General features: G+C 46.6%; 1 protein-coding gene across 1 annotated transcript in view; it reads right to left on the reverse strand.

Annotated features, from left to right (window-relative positions):
• Positions 1–682: 682 nt before the first annotated feature.
• The window catches only part of LOC115199004 (membrane-associated guanylate kinase, WW and PDZ domain-containing protein 2), a gene marked incomplete in the record, with an annotated part of 237,189 nt that continues 218,882 nt past the window's right edge, over positions 683–18,989 (reverse strand). Inside the window, 4 exon segments of the mRNA XM_029761485.1 lie at positions 683–4,690; positions 8,232–8,370; positions 11,328–11,471; positions 16,388–16,643. Of these exon segments, the coding sequence (XP_029617345.1) occupies positions 3,888–4,690; positions 8,232–8,370; positions 11,328–11,471; positions 16,388–16,643 (1,342 nt within the window).

An 18,989-nucleotide genomic window follows, 5' to 3' on the forward strand; every position in this document is an offset into this window, starting at 1 on the left:
AATACCTAATCAAAATGTAATTACTTTCTCAAGTAAAGTACATTTACAAGACGTTCTCTAGTAAAGTCAAGTATGAGAGATTTGATAAAATATCTCTTGGCATGTCCTTTTGCCAAAAATAATGGCAGACAAAGGTAGTTTTAAGGCCAAGTGAACATGTTTGTTGTTGCCTAGTTTAACCAGTCAGATTGTACATATCTCAAATAAAGTAGACCAGATTCGAGTGCCTGTTAAAATCTTGGAGGAATATTTGGAATAGGTTAAATAACCTATGCATTTATATATAAGAAAATGTTACGAAACGATGCAGAAAACCAAAAACGAGTCTACAATGCTCTCTAGTGGAAACAACAAGAATGTACAATAGTCATTTTGAAATCAGTGATTTGCCTTCTTTCCTTACACAGCACTGCCCTCATGTGGTCATAAGGTTGGGAGAAATCCTGCTGTCAGTACCTTTGGGCAAGTTGAGTTGTTTTCACTTGGAACAAAACGGAAGCAAACAAGCCAAAACACGGAGGAACTAACCTGAACTTGTCCTATAACAAACCTTTGTTTTTGTTGCAAAACGTTTTACTACGGTGTGCACAAATGAATACACACCTTATGGCAAGCTGTTCACCTGCCATAAGGCCATCAACGAGGTCAGACATAAATCGGTGACAGCTCGATCTTAATTGAATACTTTACACCGTGTCAAGATTTTATTTGACAGCATTTCAGAATATCATACGGTAAACAAGATTTCTGCAAAAGTTAATATATCCATAGTGTTGCATTTCATAAAAATAGGTCGTTCACTTATAGTCTGTGACTATCCATAATAATACATTGAGTCATATTTATAATAGCGACACACCTGTACAAGGTCAATAACACGGCTAATAATAACACTACACAGTGATACCCTGCTGCATTAGGTAGGCTCAGGGGGTTCATGTATTGTACATGCCGTCAGTCTTCAACACACTCACCGTTTTAGATATACCCATCTCTTCTGATCTGTCCATAGAAAAGAACTGACATTTGCCTCAATGGGGGACTGCTCTGATGAGAAAAAGCGGCGAACTGTGCAACGAAGGAAGGACATTCTTCCTTGTCTCCAGTCTACACAGAAGTCATGATAGGCTTAGTGATGAAGGTGCAGTATACAGTCAGGACTGTCCAGACACTATAGGAATGGTTGTGTGTGGAGTGAACACACAGTGGCACTGTTCAAATGAATCCTTTCTTGAAGTAACCAGTGACACTTACATGAATGAAAATGTACCTGCTTTACATTATTATATATTTCTTTATTTTCATTCAACAGATGCTCTTATCCAGAGCAATTAGGGTGAAGTGCCTTGCTCAAGGGCACATGGGCAGATTTCCCACCTTGTCAGCTCGAGATTCAAACCAGCAACCTTTCAGTTACTGGCCCAATGCTCTGAACCTCTAGGCTACCTGCTGCCTACTTACTTGAAGTAACCACTGTTCTTACAAGACGCTAGGAAAGAGAGAAGGAAGAGAGGAAGGATGCATTGTTAAAGTATTCAAACAGGCCCAGACAGTGGCTGAGCCACAGACTCCTGTCTACTCAGTGTCAGTTCCCCAGCACAATTTATATGCCAATTCTCTGAACCACTTTGTGCTTTAAAGAAATATTTATTCCTCTCGTAAATAGAGTTTCCAATGGGCTCAGAGCATCACTCACCTCTCTCGTATTACTCCTATTCTGAAAGACTGTCTGCATTTCTTCCACCCGAGGGGGACAGTTTTGTTCTGCCAATGTCGTCCTCTCTTTGCTGGATTGTTAGCTCGACACACTGCAAATTACCACTCAAAAATCAGATGTCTGCAGAAACTAAAGGGGACACATTCGGATTGCTCCTTAATGACTTTTCTTTTATCGCCAAGAATGATTCTTGTGTCTGTCAATGTTCATAATGACTAGATGATTGTAGTCTCTCCACATCTACATGTGCAGTATAATAGTTATCAGAGTGACAGATGAATTAGCTTCTGTGAGTCCCAGGGCCAGAGAGAGAGTTTAAAAAAAAACCCTGCCTTAGTCATTGGATGACAAGGCGGTTCTGAGGGACGTGTGTGTGTGTGTGTGTTACTGTGTGTGTCTTAACTGTGTACCTGTGTGTGTGTGTGTGTGTGTAAACTGGTAATAGGAGAGTGCAGACAGGGCCACTGACAGAGCCTCCACTGTCTAGAGCTTTGAAGTTAATTGGGACACAATCTGGTAGAGAGAGAGATGTGTATATATATTTTAACGTCGCTGGCTATGTAGACACTTAGAGACTAAACAAATGTTGAAATGAATATCCAGACAGTTGTCAGTTGTAATGTATACATATGCGTCTTTGGGAGATAAAAGTGTTTCATGTGTTGTGTAAATGAACAGCGTTAAGTGAAGCACAGACCATTAGACACATTGTGATGAATGAGCTTGTGACAAATGGCAATGTTTCTCTCCCTCTCTAATCCCCACCAGAAGTACTAGTGTAGTTTCCTGCTTTCATACACTTGCCATATTTTCACCCAAACACGTCATTCTGTGTAGCTACAGCTTGATTACACCATCTGTTAGAGATGTTCTGCCTAGACGTTTCGATATCGGACGATGAGATACCAACAGAACCCCAAAAATGTGTGGAACTAACTTCAATCTGTAAGGAAATGGAAAAATTTGCTAATGTTTTCTGACCAAATAAATACTGTGGGGTCTGTAAATATAGTGAACAAATTTCAATAATCAGATATAAAAACATGACTGTCCGTCATGGCACAGATGTATATGAATATTGGGACGTTGGTATTGACTGCAGCCTGGATTGAACCACATCAGTCTAGAGAGTGTTCTAGGTTCTTTAAGTCCATAACAGACCTCTCTGTCCGTCGGTCCCTGATCGTAAGGCACTCTGCCCCGATATCCCATGAGCCTTCACTCTCTCCCCAGTGTCCACCAGACAAACCTCAGCAAATTGCTTTGTTCGCGAAGCACAGTGAGGGGGAAATGTATCTCCTGTGACCCAACCGTTGATGATTCGAGCACGGACAGCCCTTACAGTCCACTGCAGTCTCGTAGAATGGGTCCAACACAGACTAGAAATGCAATATCATAGGCTGGGCTGTGGAGTTATAAGGGAGTGTTGAAAAACGGCGTTGTGTTCCTTCGCTCGTCTAGCTTATGAGGCGCCTCAGAACGGCCATTGGCCCGACTAGGTATGCATTAGAGATGATCACGTCCCACATATTAATACTCATCATATAATAGATTTATTTCTATATCATTTGATAGATTACTCGGGATAGCTTCTTCAGTCTCGTACAGTCTCTTATTTAAGGCAAAGTTCCATTAATGCGTATACTCTTTTCCTAGTTCTGGTTTTCATTCTCTCTTTTCAAAATACACAAAAACAGGCAACCCCTCTTCAACATTCCTTTTCATAAAATAGACTCCATTGTGTAAAAAAACTGCAGTGTCACAGTCAACCAATCGGTGAGTGGTTCAATTTGCATGTACGTCCTCGACTGGAGTGCTGTGGGGATTTGAGCACTTCCAAATGAAGTTCCTGTATTCGGACCCCTTAACACTGCTCAAGGATCCAGTCACGCTACACACATTCTGCTTGGTTTCTTCTTGTTTTGAATTTTTAAGTGGATGCTTTCCAGTTCTTAAGGTGGTCGGTGTAAAATATCTCTCAAAATAATTTAGAGTACAATATAAATAAAAATGGTTCTCTAAAAACGCATGGAGGAACCCCCTTTACATCTGAGGTCTAGAGGGTGGGGTGGGGGAGTGGAGGCAGGGTGAGGGGAGCCAAAGAAGGGGCGAGCCAGGTTTAGTGTAGCCCGGCCTGGGGGTCTGGTGGTGGTGGGTGTACTCCAAGGTGTTATCTGCTCACAGTGGACGTGCCCGAGCGCAGGGTGCTGGGCAGCTTGTCAGAGCCGGGGATCTTCCAGGGCCCAGGGGACACGGTGGCCTTCCTACCCGCTGCTGTGCTGCCGCTGCTGGTGCTCTTGGTGGGGCGGCAGGGCCGGGTCTCTCCAGGGCCCCTCTCTGCCTCTCTGGGCCTGGGCTTCTCCTGCGCCGGCTCCCCCTGATGCCCGACACTAACGTCTGGGTGACTGCTGCTGCCGCTCTGAGTACCACCACCGCTGCCGCCGTTCCCGTTAGAGTTTGTGTATGAGGGCTTGGAGTCTTTCGTCGGGGATTGGGTTGGTTCTCTTTTCCCGTGGGACGTGCTGCTGCTCTCACCAGCTACCCCCCTGGAGGAGCTTTTGGGCTCCCCTCCCACAGGTAGCAGCTCATCCCTCCCCACCGGCCCTCCCTCTTTGGGGCAGCTCCCTCTGCGGGTGGACCTGCCACCTTCTTTCTGTTTGGCCCTCCCGCTACTGCAACCACTCCCACTGGGCCGGTCCCGGTCCCTCCTCCCGTGACCGGTCTGGTCCGGATTTTGCGGCTCGGTCGGGGCCTTCCGGGGGCTCTGGGAGCGCTCCGCCCTCCTGCTCTCTTGCACCGCCGGCTCCCGCGGGACCTCCTGCGGTGGCAGATGAGCCAGGTCGGGGCCTGGGGGCTGCTGGGGCGGGGTCAGATGAGATGAGGGCGATGGCATGGTCAGAGTGTCTGGGGGCAGGGCTACTTCCGACAGACTTGGGGAGGCTGAAGGGCGTGCATCCCAGGGGGAGGTACTGTCTGCTGGGGCACAAACACACAGTTAGACATGGGAAAGGATAGTCTTAACAGTCGGGCGAATCCTACCTTCCATTTACTTAGTCATGCATGGATGTCAATGGGAGACTGAGTGAAAAGCTGACTTAAGTGGAAGTTTGCCCTATAGAGATATATCTATGAATCTATAGCTTTAACCAAACAACACACACCAAGCCAAAAAACACGCCTCTAGTCTACATGGATGACAGCATCCATATTGTAGCAATCACAACAAACAAAGTGAAATATCACTTCACTCCTATAAGTCACACACTGCAAGTTCACTTTAAGGCAGCATACATCTCAGTTCCCTAGCTCCCTTTAAAGCCTCAGCACTTCTAAGAAGTGGGCAGAGAAATCGAAAACAGGTTTAATGGAATGGATGATATGCTGAATCAGGCGGTGTTTCAGCCTGGCTCGGGAGAGAAAACCTGTGGGTTCGAGACTCCCCACCGGTGCTCTGGGCTGAGTAACCACTGTAGCGGCTAAACCTAGAGGGCTCTACCTTCTCCTGAGAGGCTGCTGCAGCTCACAAGGCCTGTTCGCTTCTCTCTCTGCATCGCTAAGCTAACAGTCCCAGGGTTATCATTCATTACAAACAGGCAGGTAGGGGGGAAGTCACCAGGGAGGCTAGCGCCAATCGTCTAACTAGCAGGGGGAAAGAGGGAGGATAGGCTAGGCTAGCTCCATGAGGCCTCATTATAGACTAGATGGACTCCCAGACCAGCTAGGAAGGTCTGGTGTTTGGAGAGAGCTCAGTGGGCAGGCTCACAGTCGATGCAGGTGCCTGTTGCGCTCCCAAACCCTGGACTTTTCACACCAGCTCATTCCGCTACCCATCAGCCACTGTTTGGTGTATTGAAGTGATGACCTGTCTCCCGTGGAGACTGTGTGGCCCAAAAGGATTGTGGGAGGGAGTATGTGTGCTGAGCTAATGCCTGCTGTCACCTTGGATACGGCTCTGTTCGTTCTGAGGGGTGAGGGCCCTGCTGCCCAGCTAGCTGACTGGATCCAACCTTAAAACAACCTCCATACTCTAGTACTCTGTACGAGGGGACAAATGTACACATGCACTAATACAGCAACACAATACACAGCATGCACACTTCCACGTGCTCACAAACGTCATGCACGCGCACACACACAGTATCATATTGTGTGGCAACCGCCTTTTATTCCACTTCATTATTTCATCAGGATGACGTTTTTATAAGCTTTGAATTCGCTTTCCTCCGCAAAGTACTGTATAAACTAGCTGAAAATACAGAGCCGCTTTGCAAAATGTAGTTAAATACCCCCGATGCAGCACATCAAACATAAATACTACATCCTCTCAGTATACAGATAAACCTAGGCCTGTAAAACATCTACGTATCCACACAATCCCCCACATCCATGTTACAAATGGCTATTCCACTTTTATGTGACTGCTCTGCCCAGAACACACAGGTTGATAGTTGATATGAAAAGTGACGCTGGTGATTTAATATGGCGTCCTCTGGCTGACAGCGTAATGGGCTCATGGTGCGTATTTCACAGCTTTTTGTCACCCTCGGGCAGGTAATAGAAAAACCCTTTCTGATGGAGGAAGGGGGGGAGAGAGGGGGAGGGAGAGAGAGAGAGGGAGGGAGAGAGCGAGAGAATAAATGGCCGGAGAGAGTCCCCGACTGGGAGTAGAAGTCAGAAGTCGCCTAGCAACGAAGATGGAGACAGACAATACTATTTCCTGTGTTTAAAGACCCTGGTCACCTGCCAAAGCTAAGTGCTGATGACTGTATTTCACAGTGGAGGCCTTGGCTGGCTGTGGAAGAGTCATGTGCAGTGCTAGCCTCAGAGCTAACTCACTACCCACGGGCCGGGAGTGTGACTCTCTGTTACAGAGGCCATGGGAGAGTCTGACACATCAGGATTTATTACCAAGTGGGCCGCTAGGTGCTGTCATTCCCTGAGGTGCTGGGGGCATAAATGTCTGTTAGGAGCCTCAGCGTGCACCACGGTGGGATTTTATCATCACAGGAAATAGTCTGCCTATATATTTCTGACTAATCTATCTAGACGATAGTGGCTGTCAGTTTGAATCGCTATTTTGTAAAAGTTGGTTCATGGATCTTTCTAATGTGTAATATGTATTTATTGTGTGTACATACAGTATAATAATTCCATTGGGCTGGCCTGATGACCATGTGGACATATGCTGCGTTCAAAACACCTGGGAACTTGGAAATCTCAGACTTAAGTGTGTTCAAGACAACTGGGAACTCAGGAAAAAAACTAACTCCGACTGGGAAAATAGTTTTGAACGGTCAAACTCTGACATCTTTATAAAGCTCCGATTTTCCGACCTGAAGATCATTGACATCATGATTTGACCTCGTCCCCCCCCCCCCCCCCCCCCCCCCCCCCCAGTTGTCTTGAAAGCCCCAATAGCTGGGGAACTACTGTAGGTTGTTATCACTGTGATTGAAGTGGAGAGGAGGAGCCAGTGTGTTCTGACCAGGAAGTCACAGCTGCAACACATGGCATGGGCACACAAAACCACACCACAAACCACGACACCAAGTAGAATTAGACTGGAACATGCAGATCGTCACAAACCGTGTCTTTAGAGTGGCCCATTAGGAAGAAATAGGGGGAGCCATGCTTGTCACTTTTCATGCACATGGAGAGACTGGAAGGTACCATTCCTAAGGAAAGGGGAGTAACAACCTATACCAGTCATTAGGGTTAAACCAGACGCCTTGAAAGGAAGAGTTACACTATTGTTAGTCAAGAGAAAGACAAGTTTATCAGTGTTAAAGTATTAAGTAGAGAGAAAGACATTGCTATGGATATAGAAAATATAACTACATTAGAAGATAGGCATGCCAGACATAAGCAGAGTTATAGTTATATAGTTGATGTTTTTTGTAATTTTTACCACTTTTTTTCTACCCAATTTCGTGATCAAGAAATTGTCTCATCGCTGCAACTCCCCAACGGGCTCGGGAGAGGCGAAGGTCGAGTCATGCATCCTCCGAAACATGACCCGCCAAACCGTGCTTCTTAACACCCGCTCGCTTAACCCGGAAGTCAGCCTCGTCAATGTGTTGGAGGAAACACCGTTCACCCGCAGGCGCCCGGTCCGCCACAAGGAGTCGCTAGAGCATGAAAGCCAAGTAAAGCCCCCCCCTGGCCAAACCCTCCCCCAACCCGGACGACGCTGGGCCAATTGTGCGCAACCCTATGGGACTCCCAGTCACAGCTGGTAATGACACAGCCTGGGATTGATCCCAGGCTGTAGTGACGCCGCAACACAGCAATGCAGTGCTTTAGACTGCTGCGCCACTCGGGAGGCCCGAGTAAAGAATAATCTATAGACGTAATCATTTTAGAAATGTGTGTGACTTTTAAAATGTGATTATAGTGTTACTGGAATCAGATGAGATTAGAAGGTAAGCAGGTGGATTTGAGTGTGTTACAGCTGGATTAGCCTTGGCCTGGGGAGGGGTAAACACAGGGTTAGAGGGACAGAAGGGAAACCCACCATACTCTGGGACCTGCCCTGTGCCTCTCTTCAGGAGCAGACGCACCCGCCGGCCCCCTGACTTGATGAGCTCGATGGCCCGGGCGTGGGTCATGTCCCTGGTGGTGTCCCCATTGATCTCAATGATCTGGTCCCCTACCTGTAGAGGAGGAGAGACAACACATTGAGAGAGAGAGAGAGAGAGAGAGAGGGAGAGCAATACTGTAGATAGATAGTGTGCGTGTGTGTGTGTGTGTGTATGTTTGTCCCCCTGCTGTGTATGTGTATGTGCATGAAATCCTGTTGCCATGCAGATACTGTACAGACAATAAATAGACCACTGTGACAGTAACCTCTAAATCACCAACCCACTGAGCACCCTGTGTTATATAAACATGCGTTACATTGCGTGACAAGTTCACACCAATTCCCTGATTAGATGAACAAATTATGGAAGAACGCTGGCACACACTGCCGCAACCACCAACGCAATTATTTCTTGGCAGGCCTCTGAGATAAGCACACACACTACATATTAAAGCGCAAAATTAATAAGGCAAATTTATTGTGGATCACAATTTATTAGGATCAATGTGTATCTATAAATCATAGTGGTGCAGAGGGATCAGAACGCCCAGTGTAAAGCGCTAATCAGAATTAGCACTCATGAATGTGGTGTCAGTTGCCATTAATTCCTGCAGCCCGTTTTTATAATGTCATTTAGATTGAATTATGGACTCTTCCCTGCAGGGGGGCTGAATCTAAAGAGGTTACCCTCCTGAATACCAATGTCCTGGGCGTTGTTCATTACGTACCAAACGGAAGAAACTAGACTGAAACAGGGAGGGAGTACCTGAATCCGTCCAATAAGAAACAGTTGTTTTAGCTTTCCGTTGCAAAACGTATTCCTAATGAATATGACCCAGGACATTAGCAGCTGAAGACCTGGTAGTAACCTATTCATTTCACTAAGTAGACTACATCTCCCTTCCAGCACTACAGTGAAAAGGTTGTGACCGCTCTATGACTACAACATCAAGGTCAGAAGCCAATTGTACAGGCATATGAAGGATCTCACTAACACACTTCCTTCACTTGGGAATGGGACCAGTGCCCTCTTGACTGATAGTGTAGGAGACCACGTGCCACGGGACCAAATGTATAAACCAATTACTGTAACAAATGGAAAAGTCCTCGGCTAATAGTGAAAGTAATTTGAAAGCGAGAGGAGAGAGAATCCACCCGGCAACAGAGAGAGAGAAGGGGAGTCATTAAATGTTATTAGACTGATTTGAGCGGAGCTGGACAGCCCGTCCATCTACACCTGTCACGCCCTGACCTGAGAGAGACGTTTTTCTCTGTTTGGTTAGGTCAGGGTGTGATATGGGGTGGGCATTCTATGTCATATATTTCTTTGTGTTTGGCCGAGTATGGTTCCTAATCAGAGGCAGCTGTCTATCGTTGTCTCTGATTGGGAATCATACTTAGGCAGCCTTTTTCCCACCTTCAGTTGTGGGATCTTGTTTTTGTACAGCTCTGTGTAAGCCTGCAGAACGTAACATTCGGTTTCCTTTTCGTTATTTTGTTTAGTGTTCTGAATTAAATAAAAGTAAACATGAGCACATACCATGCTGCACCTTGGTCTCCTCCTTACGACGATCGTTACAACACTTTCTGACAGTTAGTGAATGGCTGAGGCCGGCCTGAGTCATTCCCCTTTAAATGGATGGGAAGTGACTGGGTGGGATGGGAGAATTGAACACCAAGCCGACAGCAGTAGTATGACCTCCAGGCTCCAGATGAAGCATGGTTATTCTTGGATTGTCTTTCCTCTAGATGCTATCTTGAGTCCAGCCAAGCTTACTAAGGCTGTGTCTGAAACAGCACATTATTGCCTATATGGTGCACTTTTGACCAGAGCCTGAGCCTTGGTCGTGTAAAAAATAGTATACTATATAGCCAGCCGGCCCATCCCAGTTCATTTCAACAGCGGTGTTAGATGATCCTACCTTTCCCCCTCGACCATTCATCTCCCCCATGATCAGAGTTCAAACTGGGCCTGTGTGTGGCAGACTGCAGAATTTGAGTGGGCCTTTAAAGCTGTGATTACTGAAGGATAAATCACGATACCGACCCGGGCGTTGAAGAGAGAGACAAGGACCGCTAGCTATCCCTCATCCCCAGTCGATGGGTTTGGGCCTGGGCCCGCCGAGCTGCATTTACCTCGCCGTGACGGAGTGAGAGTTATATCCCTACGGGGCGTTTTACACACATTATCTCTGACAGGTTCATTACAGATAAGGAATGCACAGCGATGACGCTATTGGCCCACACTAGGGAGATTGGGCAGAGAGAAAAGTGTGACGGGTAGGAGACGATCAAGATACTTTAGGAGATATAGGAAAAACTGCGATGGCAGACTTGTAATTTACTCTTTGATATCGGAAAAGTAAAGTGAGATTTCTGTATTTTTTACGCCCTAAAGTGGTCAGAGTCACTCTGGGTGAACATAGCAGGCTACAAGAACATATACAGCTGTTGAGAGAGAGTGACTCATACTTTGACAGAGGTGATGGGAGGAAGGCGTGAACTTGGGGAAAACTAAAAGCTTGGCACGCTCTGCATCTTTTTACAAAGAGTACTAACGTTACATTTGAACTTCAATTTAGAAAATAATTGTCTTCTTTTTTTTTGTTAAACAGATGGTGACCGGCAGATAGTACCCTCTATCCCTGGAGAGAACATTACGAGACGGACAAACGTGAAAACTATTAATAGTAAAAGCAGCCATCCTTTAATTATTCATCTGAATGTTCATAGTACCTAATGTATTATTGACTAGACTAGAGAAACGTTTCTGCTGCCAGTAAACCCACTAACCCAGCAGGTGTCAAAACATCCCATATCCTTCACACACTCAGCCACACTGCTTTAGCAGATTATTTTCTTACGGGGCTTAAAATGGAAATTTGCTGCCAAGATAATCATCAGACAATTAAAACCAGCAAACAATTATTATTAATATCCCACTAAACCAGCGTTGGGAGAGAAGCTACTGTAGGTATGTTGAGGGGGAGTGTTAGTTCAGCGGAGGATGTGACATCGTCATCAGCCTACCCTCATCCTCCCGTTGCGGATGGCGGGTCCGTCCTCGGCCAGTCGCAGGACAAACAGGTCCATCTTGTACTCCCTCCCTCCACGGATACTGAAGCCAAACCCCTTCATACTCTTCTCCAGCTCCACGGTGAAGAAGTCAAAGTCCTGGAGAAGGAGCAAGACACATTCAGACAACAGGCAGTAAGAACCAGGGAGGAGGGGAAGGAGCAGGACACATTCAGACAACAGGTAGTAAGAACCAGGGAGGAGGGGAAGGAGCAGGACACATTCAGACAACAGGTAGTAAGAACCAGGGAGGAGGGGAAGGAGCAGGACACATTCAGACAACAGGTAGTAAGAACCAGGGAGGAGGGGAAGGAGCAGGACACATTCAGACAACAGGTAGTAAGAACCAGGGAGGAGGGGAAGGAGCAGGACACATTCAGACAACAGGTAGTAAGAACCAGGGAGGAGGGGAAGGAGCAGGACACATTCAGACAACAGGTAGTAAGAACCAGGGAGGAGGGGAAGGAGCAGGACACATTCAGACAACAGGTAGTAAGAACCAGGGAGGAGGGGAAGGAGCAGGACACATTCAGACAACAGGTAGTAAGAACCAGGGAGGAGGGGAAGGAGCAGGACACATTCAGACAACAGGTAGTAAGAACCAGGGAGGAGGGGAAGGAGCAGGACACATTCAGACAACAGGTAGTAAGAACCAGGGAGGAGGGGAAGGAGCAAGACACATTCAGACAACAGGCAGTAAGAACCAGGGAGGAGGGGAAGGAGCAGGACACATTCAGACAACAGGCAGTAAGAACCAGGGAGGAGGGGAAGGAGCAGGACACATTCAGACAACAGGCAGTAAGAACCAGGGAAGAGGGGAAGGAGCAAGACACATTCAGACAACAGGCAGTAAGAACCAGGGAGGAGGGGAAGGAGCAGGACACATTCAGACAACAGGCAGTAAGAACCAGGACACATTCAGACAACAGGCAGTAAGAACCAGGGAGGAGGGGAAGGAACAGGACACATTCAGACAACAGGCAGTAAGAACCAGGGAGGAGGGGAAGGAGCAGGACACATTCAGACAACAGGTAGTAAGAACCAGGGAGGAGGGGAAGGAACAGGACACATTCAGACAACAGGTAGTAAGAACCAGGGAGGAGGGGAAGGAACAGGACACATTCAGACAACAGGCAGTAAGAACCAGGGAGGAAGGGACGGAGCAGGACACATTCAGACAACAGGCAGTAAGAACCAGGACACATTCAGACAACAGGCAGTAAGAACCAGGTAGGAGGGGAAGGAACAGGACACATTCAGACAACAGGCAGTAAGAACCAGGGAGGAGGGGAAGGAGCAGGACACATTCAGACAACAGGCAGTAAGAACCAGGGAGAAGGGGAAGGAGCAGGACACATTCAGACAACAGGCAGTAAGAACCAGGGAGGAGGGGAAGAAGCAGGACACATTCAGACAACAGGCAGTAAGAACCAGGGAAGGAAAGGAGCAGGCCACATTCAGACAACAGGCAGTAAGAACCAGGGAGGAGGGGAAGGAGCAGGACACATTCAGACAACAGGCAGTAAGAACCAGGGAGGAGGGGAAGGAGCAGGACACATTCAGACAACAGGCAGTAAGAACCAGGGAAGAGGGGAAGGAGCGAGACACATTCAGACAACAGGCAGTAAGAACCAGGGAAGAGGGGAAGGAGCAAGACACATTCAGACAACAGGCAGTAAGAACCAGGGAGGAGGGGAAGGAGCAGGACACATTCAGACAACAGGCAGTAAGAACCAGGGAGGAGGGGAAGGAGCAGGACACATTCAGACAACAGGTAGTAAGAACCAGGGAGGAGGGGAAGGAGCAGGACACATTCAGACAACAGGCAGTAAGAACCAGGGTAGGAAAGGAGCAGGACACATTCAGACAACAGGCAGTAAGAACCAGGGAGGAGGGGAAGGAACAGGACACATTCAGACAACAGGCAGTAAGAACCAGGGAGGAGGGGACGGAGCAGGACACATTCAGACAACAGGCAGTAAGAACCAGGACACATTCAGACAACAGGCAGTAAGAACCAGGGAGGAGGGGAAGGAGCAGGACACATTCAGACAACAGGCAATAAGAACCAGGGAGGGAAAGGAACAGGACACATTCAGACAACAGGCAGTAAGAACCAGGGAGGGAAAGGAGCAGGACACATTCAGACAACAGGCAGTAAGAACCAGGGAGGAGGGGAAGGAGCAGGACACATTCAGACAACAGGCAGTAAGAACCAGGGAGGAGGGGAAGGAGCAGGACACATTCAGACAACAGGCAGTAAGAACCAGGGAGGAGGTGAAGGAGCAGGACATGTTCAGACAACAGACAGTAAGAACCAGGGAGGAGGGAAAGGAGCAGGACACATTCAGACAACAGGCAGTAAGAACCAGGGAGGAGGGGAAGGAGCAGGACACATTCAGACAACAGGCAGTAAGAACCAGGGAGGAGGGGACGGAGCAGGACACATTCAGACAACAGGCAGTAAGAACCAGGACACATTCAGACAACAGGCAGTAAGAACCAGGGAGGAGGAGAAGGAGCAGGACACATTCAGACAACAGGCAGTAAGAACCAGGGAGGGAAAGGAGCAGGACACATTCAGACAACAGGCAGTAAGAACCAGGGAGGAGGGGAAGGAGTAGGACACATTCAGACAACAGGCAGTAAGAACCAGGGAGGAGGGGAAGGAGCAGGACACATTCAGACAACAGGCAGTAAGAACCAGGGAAGGAAAGGAGCAGGACACATTCAGACAACAGGCAGTAAGAACCAGGGAGGAGGGGAAGGAACAGGACACATTCAGACAACAGGCAGTAAGAACCAGGACACATTCAGACAACAGGCAGTAAGAACCAGGGAGGGGAAGGAGCAGGACACATTCAGACAACAGGCAGTAAGAACCAGGGAGGAGGGGAAGGAGCAGGACACATTCAGACAACAGGCAGTAAGAACCAGGGAGGAGGGGAAGGAGGAGGACACATTCAGACAACAGGCAGTAAGAACCAGGGAAGGAAAGGAGCAGGACACATTCAGACAACAGGCAGTAAGAACCAGGGAGGAGGGGAAGGAGTAGGACACATTCAGACAACAGGCAGTAAGAACCAGGGAGGAGGGGAAGGAGCAGGACACATTCAGACAACAGGCAGTAAGAACCAGGGAGGAAGGGAAGGAGCAGGACACGTTCAGACAACAGGCAGTAAGAACCAGGGAGGAGGGGAAGGAGTAGGACACATTCAGACAACAGGCAGTAAGAACCAGGGAGGAGGGGAAGGAGCAGGACACATTCAGACAACAGGCAGTAAGAACCAGGGAGGAGGGGAAGGAGCAGGACACATTCAGACAACAGGCAGTAAAAACCAGGGAGGAGGGGAAGGAGCAGGACACAATTCAGACAACAGACAGTAAGAACCAGGGAGGAGAGGAAGGAGCAGGACACAATTCAGACAACAGACAGAAAGAACCAGGGAGGAGGGGAAGGAGCAGGACACATTCAGACAACAGGCAGTAAGAACCAGGGAGGAGGGGAAGGAGCAGGACACATTCAGACAACAGGCAGTAAGAACCAGGGAGGAGGGGAAGGAGCAGGACACATTCAGACAACAGGCAGTAAGAACCAGGGAGGATGGGACGGAGCAGGACACATTCAGACAACAGGCAGTAAGAACCAGGACACATTCAGACAACAGGCAGTAAGAACCAGGGAGGAGCGGAAGGAGTAGGACACATTCAGACAACAGGCAGTAAGAACCAGGGAGGAGGGGAAGGAGCAGGACACATTCAGACAACAGGCAGTAAGAACCAGGGAGGAGGGGAAGGAGCAGGACACATTCAGACAACAGGCAGTAAGAACCAGGGAGGAGGGGAAGGAGCAGGACACATTCAGACAACAGGCAGTAAAAACCAGGGAGGAGGGGAAGGAGCAGGACACAATTCAGACAACAGACAGTAAGAACCAGGGGGGAGGGGAAGGAGCAGGACACAATTCAGACAACAGACAGAAAGAACCAGGGAGGAGGGGAAGGAGCAGGACACATTCAGACAACAGGCAGTAAGAACCAGGGAGGAGGGGAAGGAGCAGGACACATTCAGACAACAGGCAGTAAGAACCAGGGAGGAGGGGAAGGAGCAGGACACATTCAGACAATGGGCAGTAAGAACCAGGGAGGAGGGGACGGAGCAGGACACATTCAGACAACAGGCAGTAAGAACCAGGACACATTCAGACAACAGGCAGTAAGAACCAGGGAGGAGGGGAAGGAGCAGGACACATTCAGACAACAGGCAGTAAGAACCAGGGAGGAGGGGAAGGAGCAGGACACATTCAGACAACAGGCAGTAAGAACCAGGGAGTAGGGGAAGGAGTAGGACACATTCAGACAACAGGCAGTAAGAACCAGGGAGGAGGGGAAGGAACAGGACACATTCAGACAACAGGCAGTAAGAACCAGGGAGGAGGGGAAGGAGCAGGACATATACAGACAACATCAGTCACCATCACAAAAGCTAATGGCCATGTGTATTATTATAGCCTGGTTAAACCAGACTGAATGCTTCGCTCACCATTGTTTAACTCAGTGCAGCGTTCAGTCTGGTTTAACCAGGCTAGAATGACCACATCTTCCTCGTTACCCTCTCTACCTGAACTACTGGTTCTTGCTTGTCAATACCCATGTATTTCAGTTGAATGTATTTATTTTATTTTAACCTTTATTTAACTAGGCAAGTCAGTTAAGAACAAATTCTTATTTACAATGACGGCCTACACCGGCCAAACTCGGACAACGCTGGGCCAATTGTGCGTCGGCTTATGGGACTCCCAATCACGGCTGGTTGTGATACAGTCTGGATTCGAAACAGGTTGTCTGATGTGACGCCTCTAGCACTGAGATGCAGTGCCTTAGACCACTGCACCACCTGGGAGCCCCATTTTGACAGCTTTACATGCTTAAAATAAAAGTAACATGTAAAGTAAAAGTACAATTTAAGTTCAGACATCCCAAGTCAATATTGTATTGATGAGTAAAGTATCTAACCTGGTAGACCTGTGGCTGGATCTGTGGCTGGATCTGTCTGTAGTCGTGGGGCACAGGCATAGGGAAGTGCCTGGGGTCAGTGGACAGCTGTCTGTAGTCCATCAGAGGAGGGTGTCTGTAGTCCAGGGTGGGTGGCTGGCGGTAGTCTGCTACAGGAGGGTGTCTGTAGTCCAATGGGGGCTGTCTGTAGTCTGTGAAAGGAGGCTGTCGGATGTCCGGTTTCACGTCCTGCCTCGCTTTCACCTCTGACCTGTAACTAACCAACCAATCAAGTTAAAGGAAAATTTCCCACTGGGCATAAACTGGTTGAATCAACGTTGTTACAACGTAATTTGTCAATGTATTGTGACAAGGAATCTGCAAGGAAAATACATTGGATTTGAAAAAAGTAATCAATGTAAACTGCTGTTTTGAGGGTGAAATTTCAACCACATAGATGAGGTTGTCATGGTAACCACATTTCAACATAGACAAACCTATGTTGAATTTGTACCTTAAAAACTGTGTCAGATCTTCAAAACAATAGGCTTGGCAGCACCTCCTACTGGAGAATTGATATATCTACAGCTACAGGTTGGTCTCCCATCCAGGGTTTTAACCAAGCCCCACCCTGCTTTGATATGATATTTGTCAGTGACTATTACCATGATGCTATCTCGAGAATGATTATTTTGAGAGCTCAAATAGATTCGCTGTTGCTATCAAAGTCATTCCAAAGGGAAAGTTTCACAGAGCAAATTAAATGTGACCATACTTTATCACTCATATAACATCAATGAGACTATTTCGGCCTATGTAGCATTTGCAAAGTCATCAACAGCTATTGTTTCAATTCAACTAAAAATAGACAATACAATAGGCCCTAGGGTTTCAAGCTTTGATTGATTTCAAATGTAATGATATTTAGTTATATTGAATTGTGTTTAGTTGTCAACCCACCAAATAACAACATTTGAAGGAAATGTAACTCTTCTGCTTGGATACTTCCACCTGTAACACTGACTTACTCTGGCTTTAATTACAGTTTGTCTCCAAATTAATATGTTGGATTCACGTCTCCATAGCAACAAAATACGTAACACAACAAAGTTAAAGAATAGGACTAAATCAAATCCAACTTTATTTAAAGTGCATTTAAAGTTTGAGTTGATTTAGTCCTATTCTTTAACTTTGATTGTTATGTTGAAAATCAAACCCAATTCAATGTTTAAAATACAATAAACAATGAATAGCATATTAACTTGTTGACAAGTTTAACCAATGATATGTTGGATTCATGTCTCTAACTCAACCAAAAATCAAAGTTAAAGAATGGGATTAAGCCAGTGGCTCAGATGGAACTATGCAATCAGTAGATACATCTCATTTAAATGTTGATATTTGGTTGCTTTGTCAACCAAACACAATTTAACATAGCCTTAATTTAGGCTATCGTACAAACAAATATAACATTCAACTTTAAAATGAGTAACACATCCATGGCCACCTTGAGGTTGAGTAATTATAAAATCCTTATTGTAAAGCATGCATGAATAGGTTGTCGCAGGTCTCTGGAGATCTTCACTATTGCTGTAATAATCTGTGCAGAATCTTGAACAGCATTGATCTCTGCACCATGCACTTTTAATGTAATCTCAACTGCAATCCAGGTCATGTGGTTGTGCTATTAGATGAAACACAGTGATAACACATTCAACTGTTGTATAACTAAACTAAATATCTGGCATTTTATTCCCATTTCAACTTTGCTGTGCTTTTAAATGGTTGAAAGCGCAGTGAGACATTTCAGTGAAAACTAACGCAAAAATCTGACATTGTTTTTCCATTGGAATTTGGTTGTGCTTTTTCCGATGGTTGAATGCACGGTGATAACACATTGGACATTGAACTAAGTTTTGAGTGGTCTTTTTGAGTCTTTTTGAGTGGGTGAATATACAGTATGTTGTTGTCTCATTGATCAAGTTCTCAACTAAATATTACCCAATTACCAATGTTGAAATGATGATGTGCCCAGTGGGTTATCACTAGAAGCATTTCATATGAACGCTCCAACTTCATTCGGTGGTGAAGGTAATGCTCTCTGAATCAATTCATGTCAAAGTCTTAACTTATTTACCAAATACCTTGTTTGTTTCAATCAGACTACCTTTGAGGCAAGACTCTAGTGGTGGTAAGTGAAATATATATTTTGAACCACATAAAAAGGCACTCCAGTCTTTTACAGAGTTGGCAATAAATCAGAGTACTCAGAGATTTAGGGAAATTCTCCAGAGCAGGAGAGAAAGGACAATGACAGGGTACATTTTGGGCCCCTGTAAGAGCTTGATGAAATATTCAGCGTAGGTCTATAAAGAAGCTATTTAGGTTAATAATTCAGGAGTCCATAAGAGTTAAGTGATGTTATACAACAAACTGGAGACAGCGAGAGAATACCTTGCTCTCACCTGTAATTCCCTTAGGAACAGTGCTCTTACCCCAGAGATTAAAAAAAGAGATACTACTGTGCTGTATAAGTGAGATTTACAAATGTGCTGTATAAGACATCTGGGACTTCCACAGCATTGGAAGAAGACAGTGCAATACTGAGGAAGCCCTAAAGATT

This window comes from Salmo trutta, chromosome 8, assembly GCF_901001165.1.
Source record: "Salmo trutta chromosome 8, fSalTru1.1, whole genome shotgun sequence".
NCBI classification, from domain to species: domain Eukaryota; kingdom Metazoa; phylum Chordata; class Actinopteri; order Salmoniformes; family Salmonidae; genus Salmo; species Salmo trutta.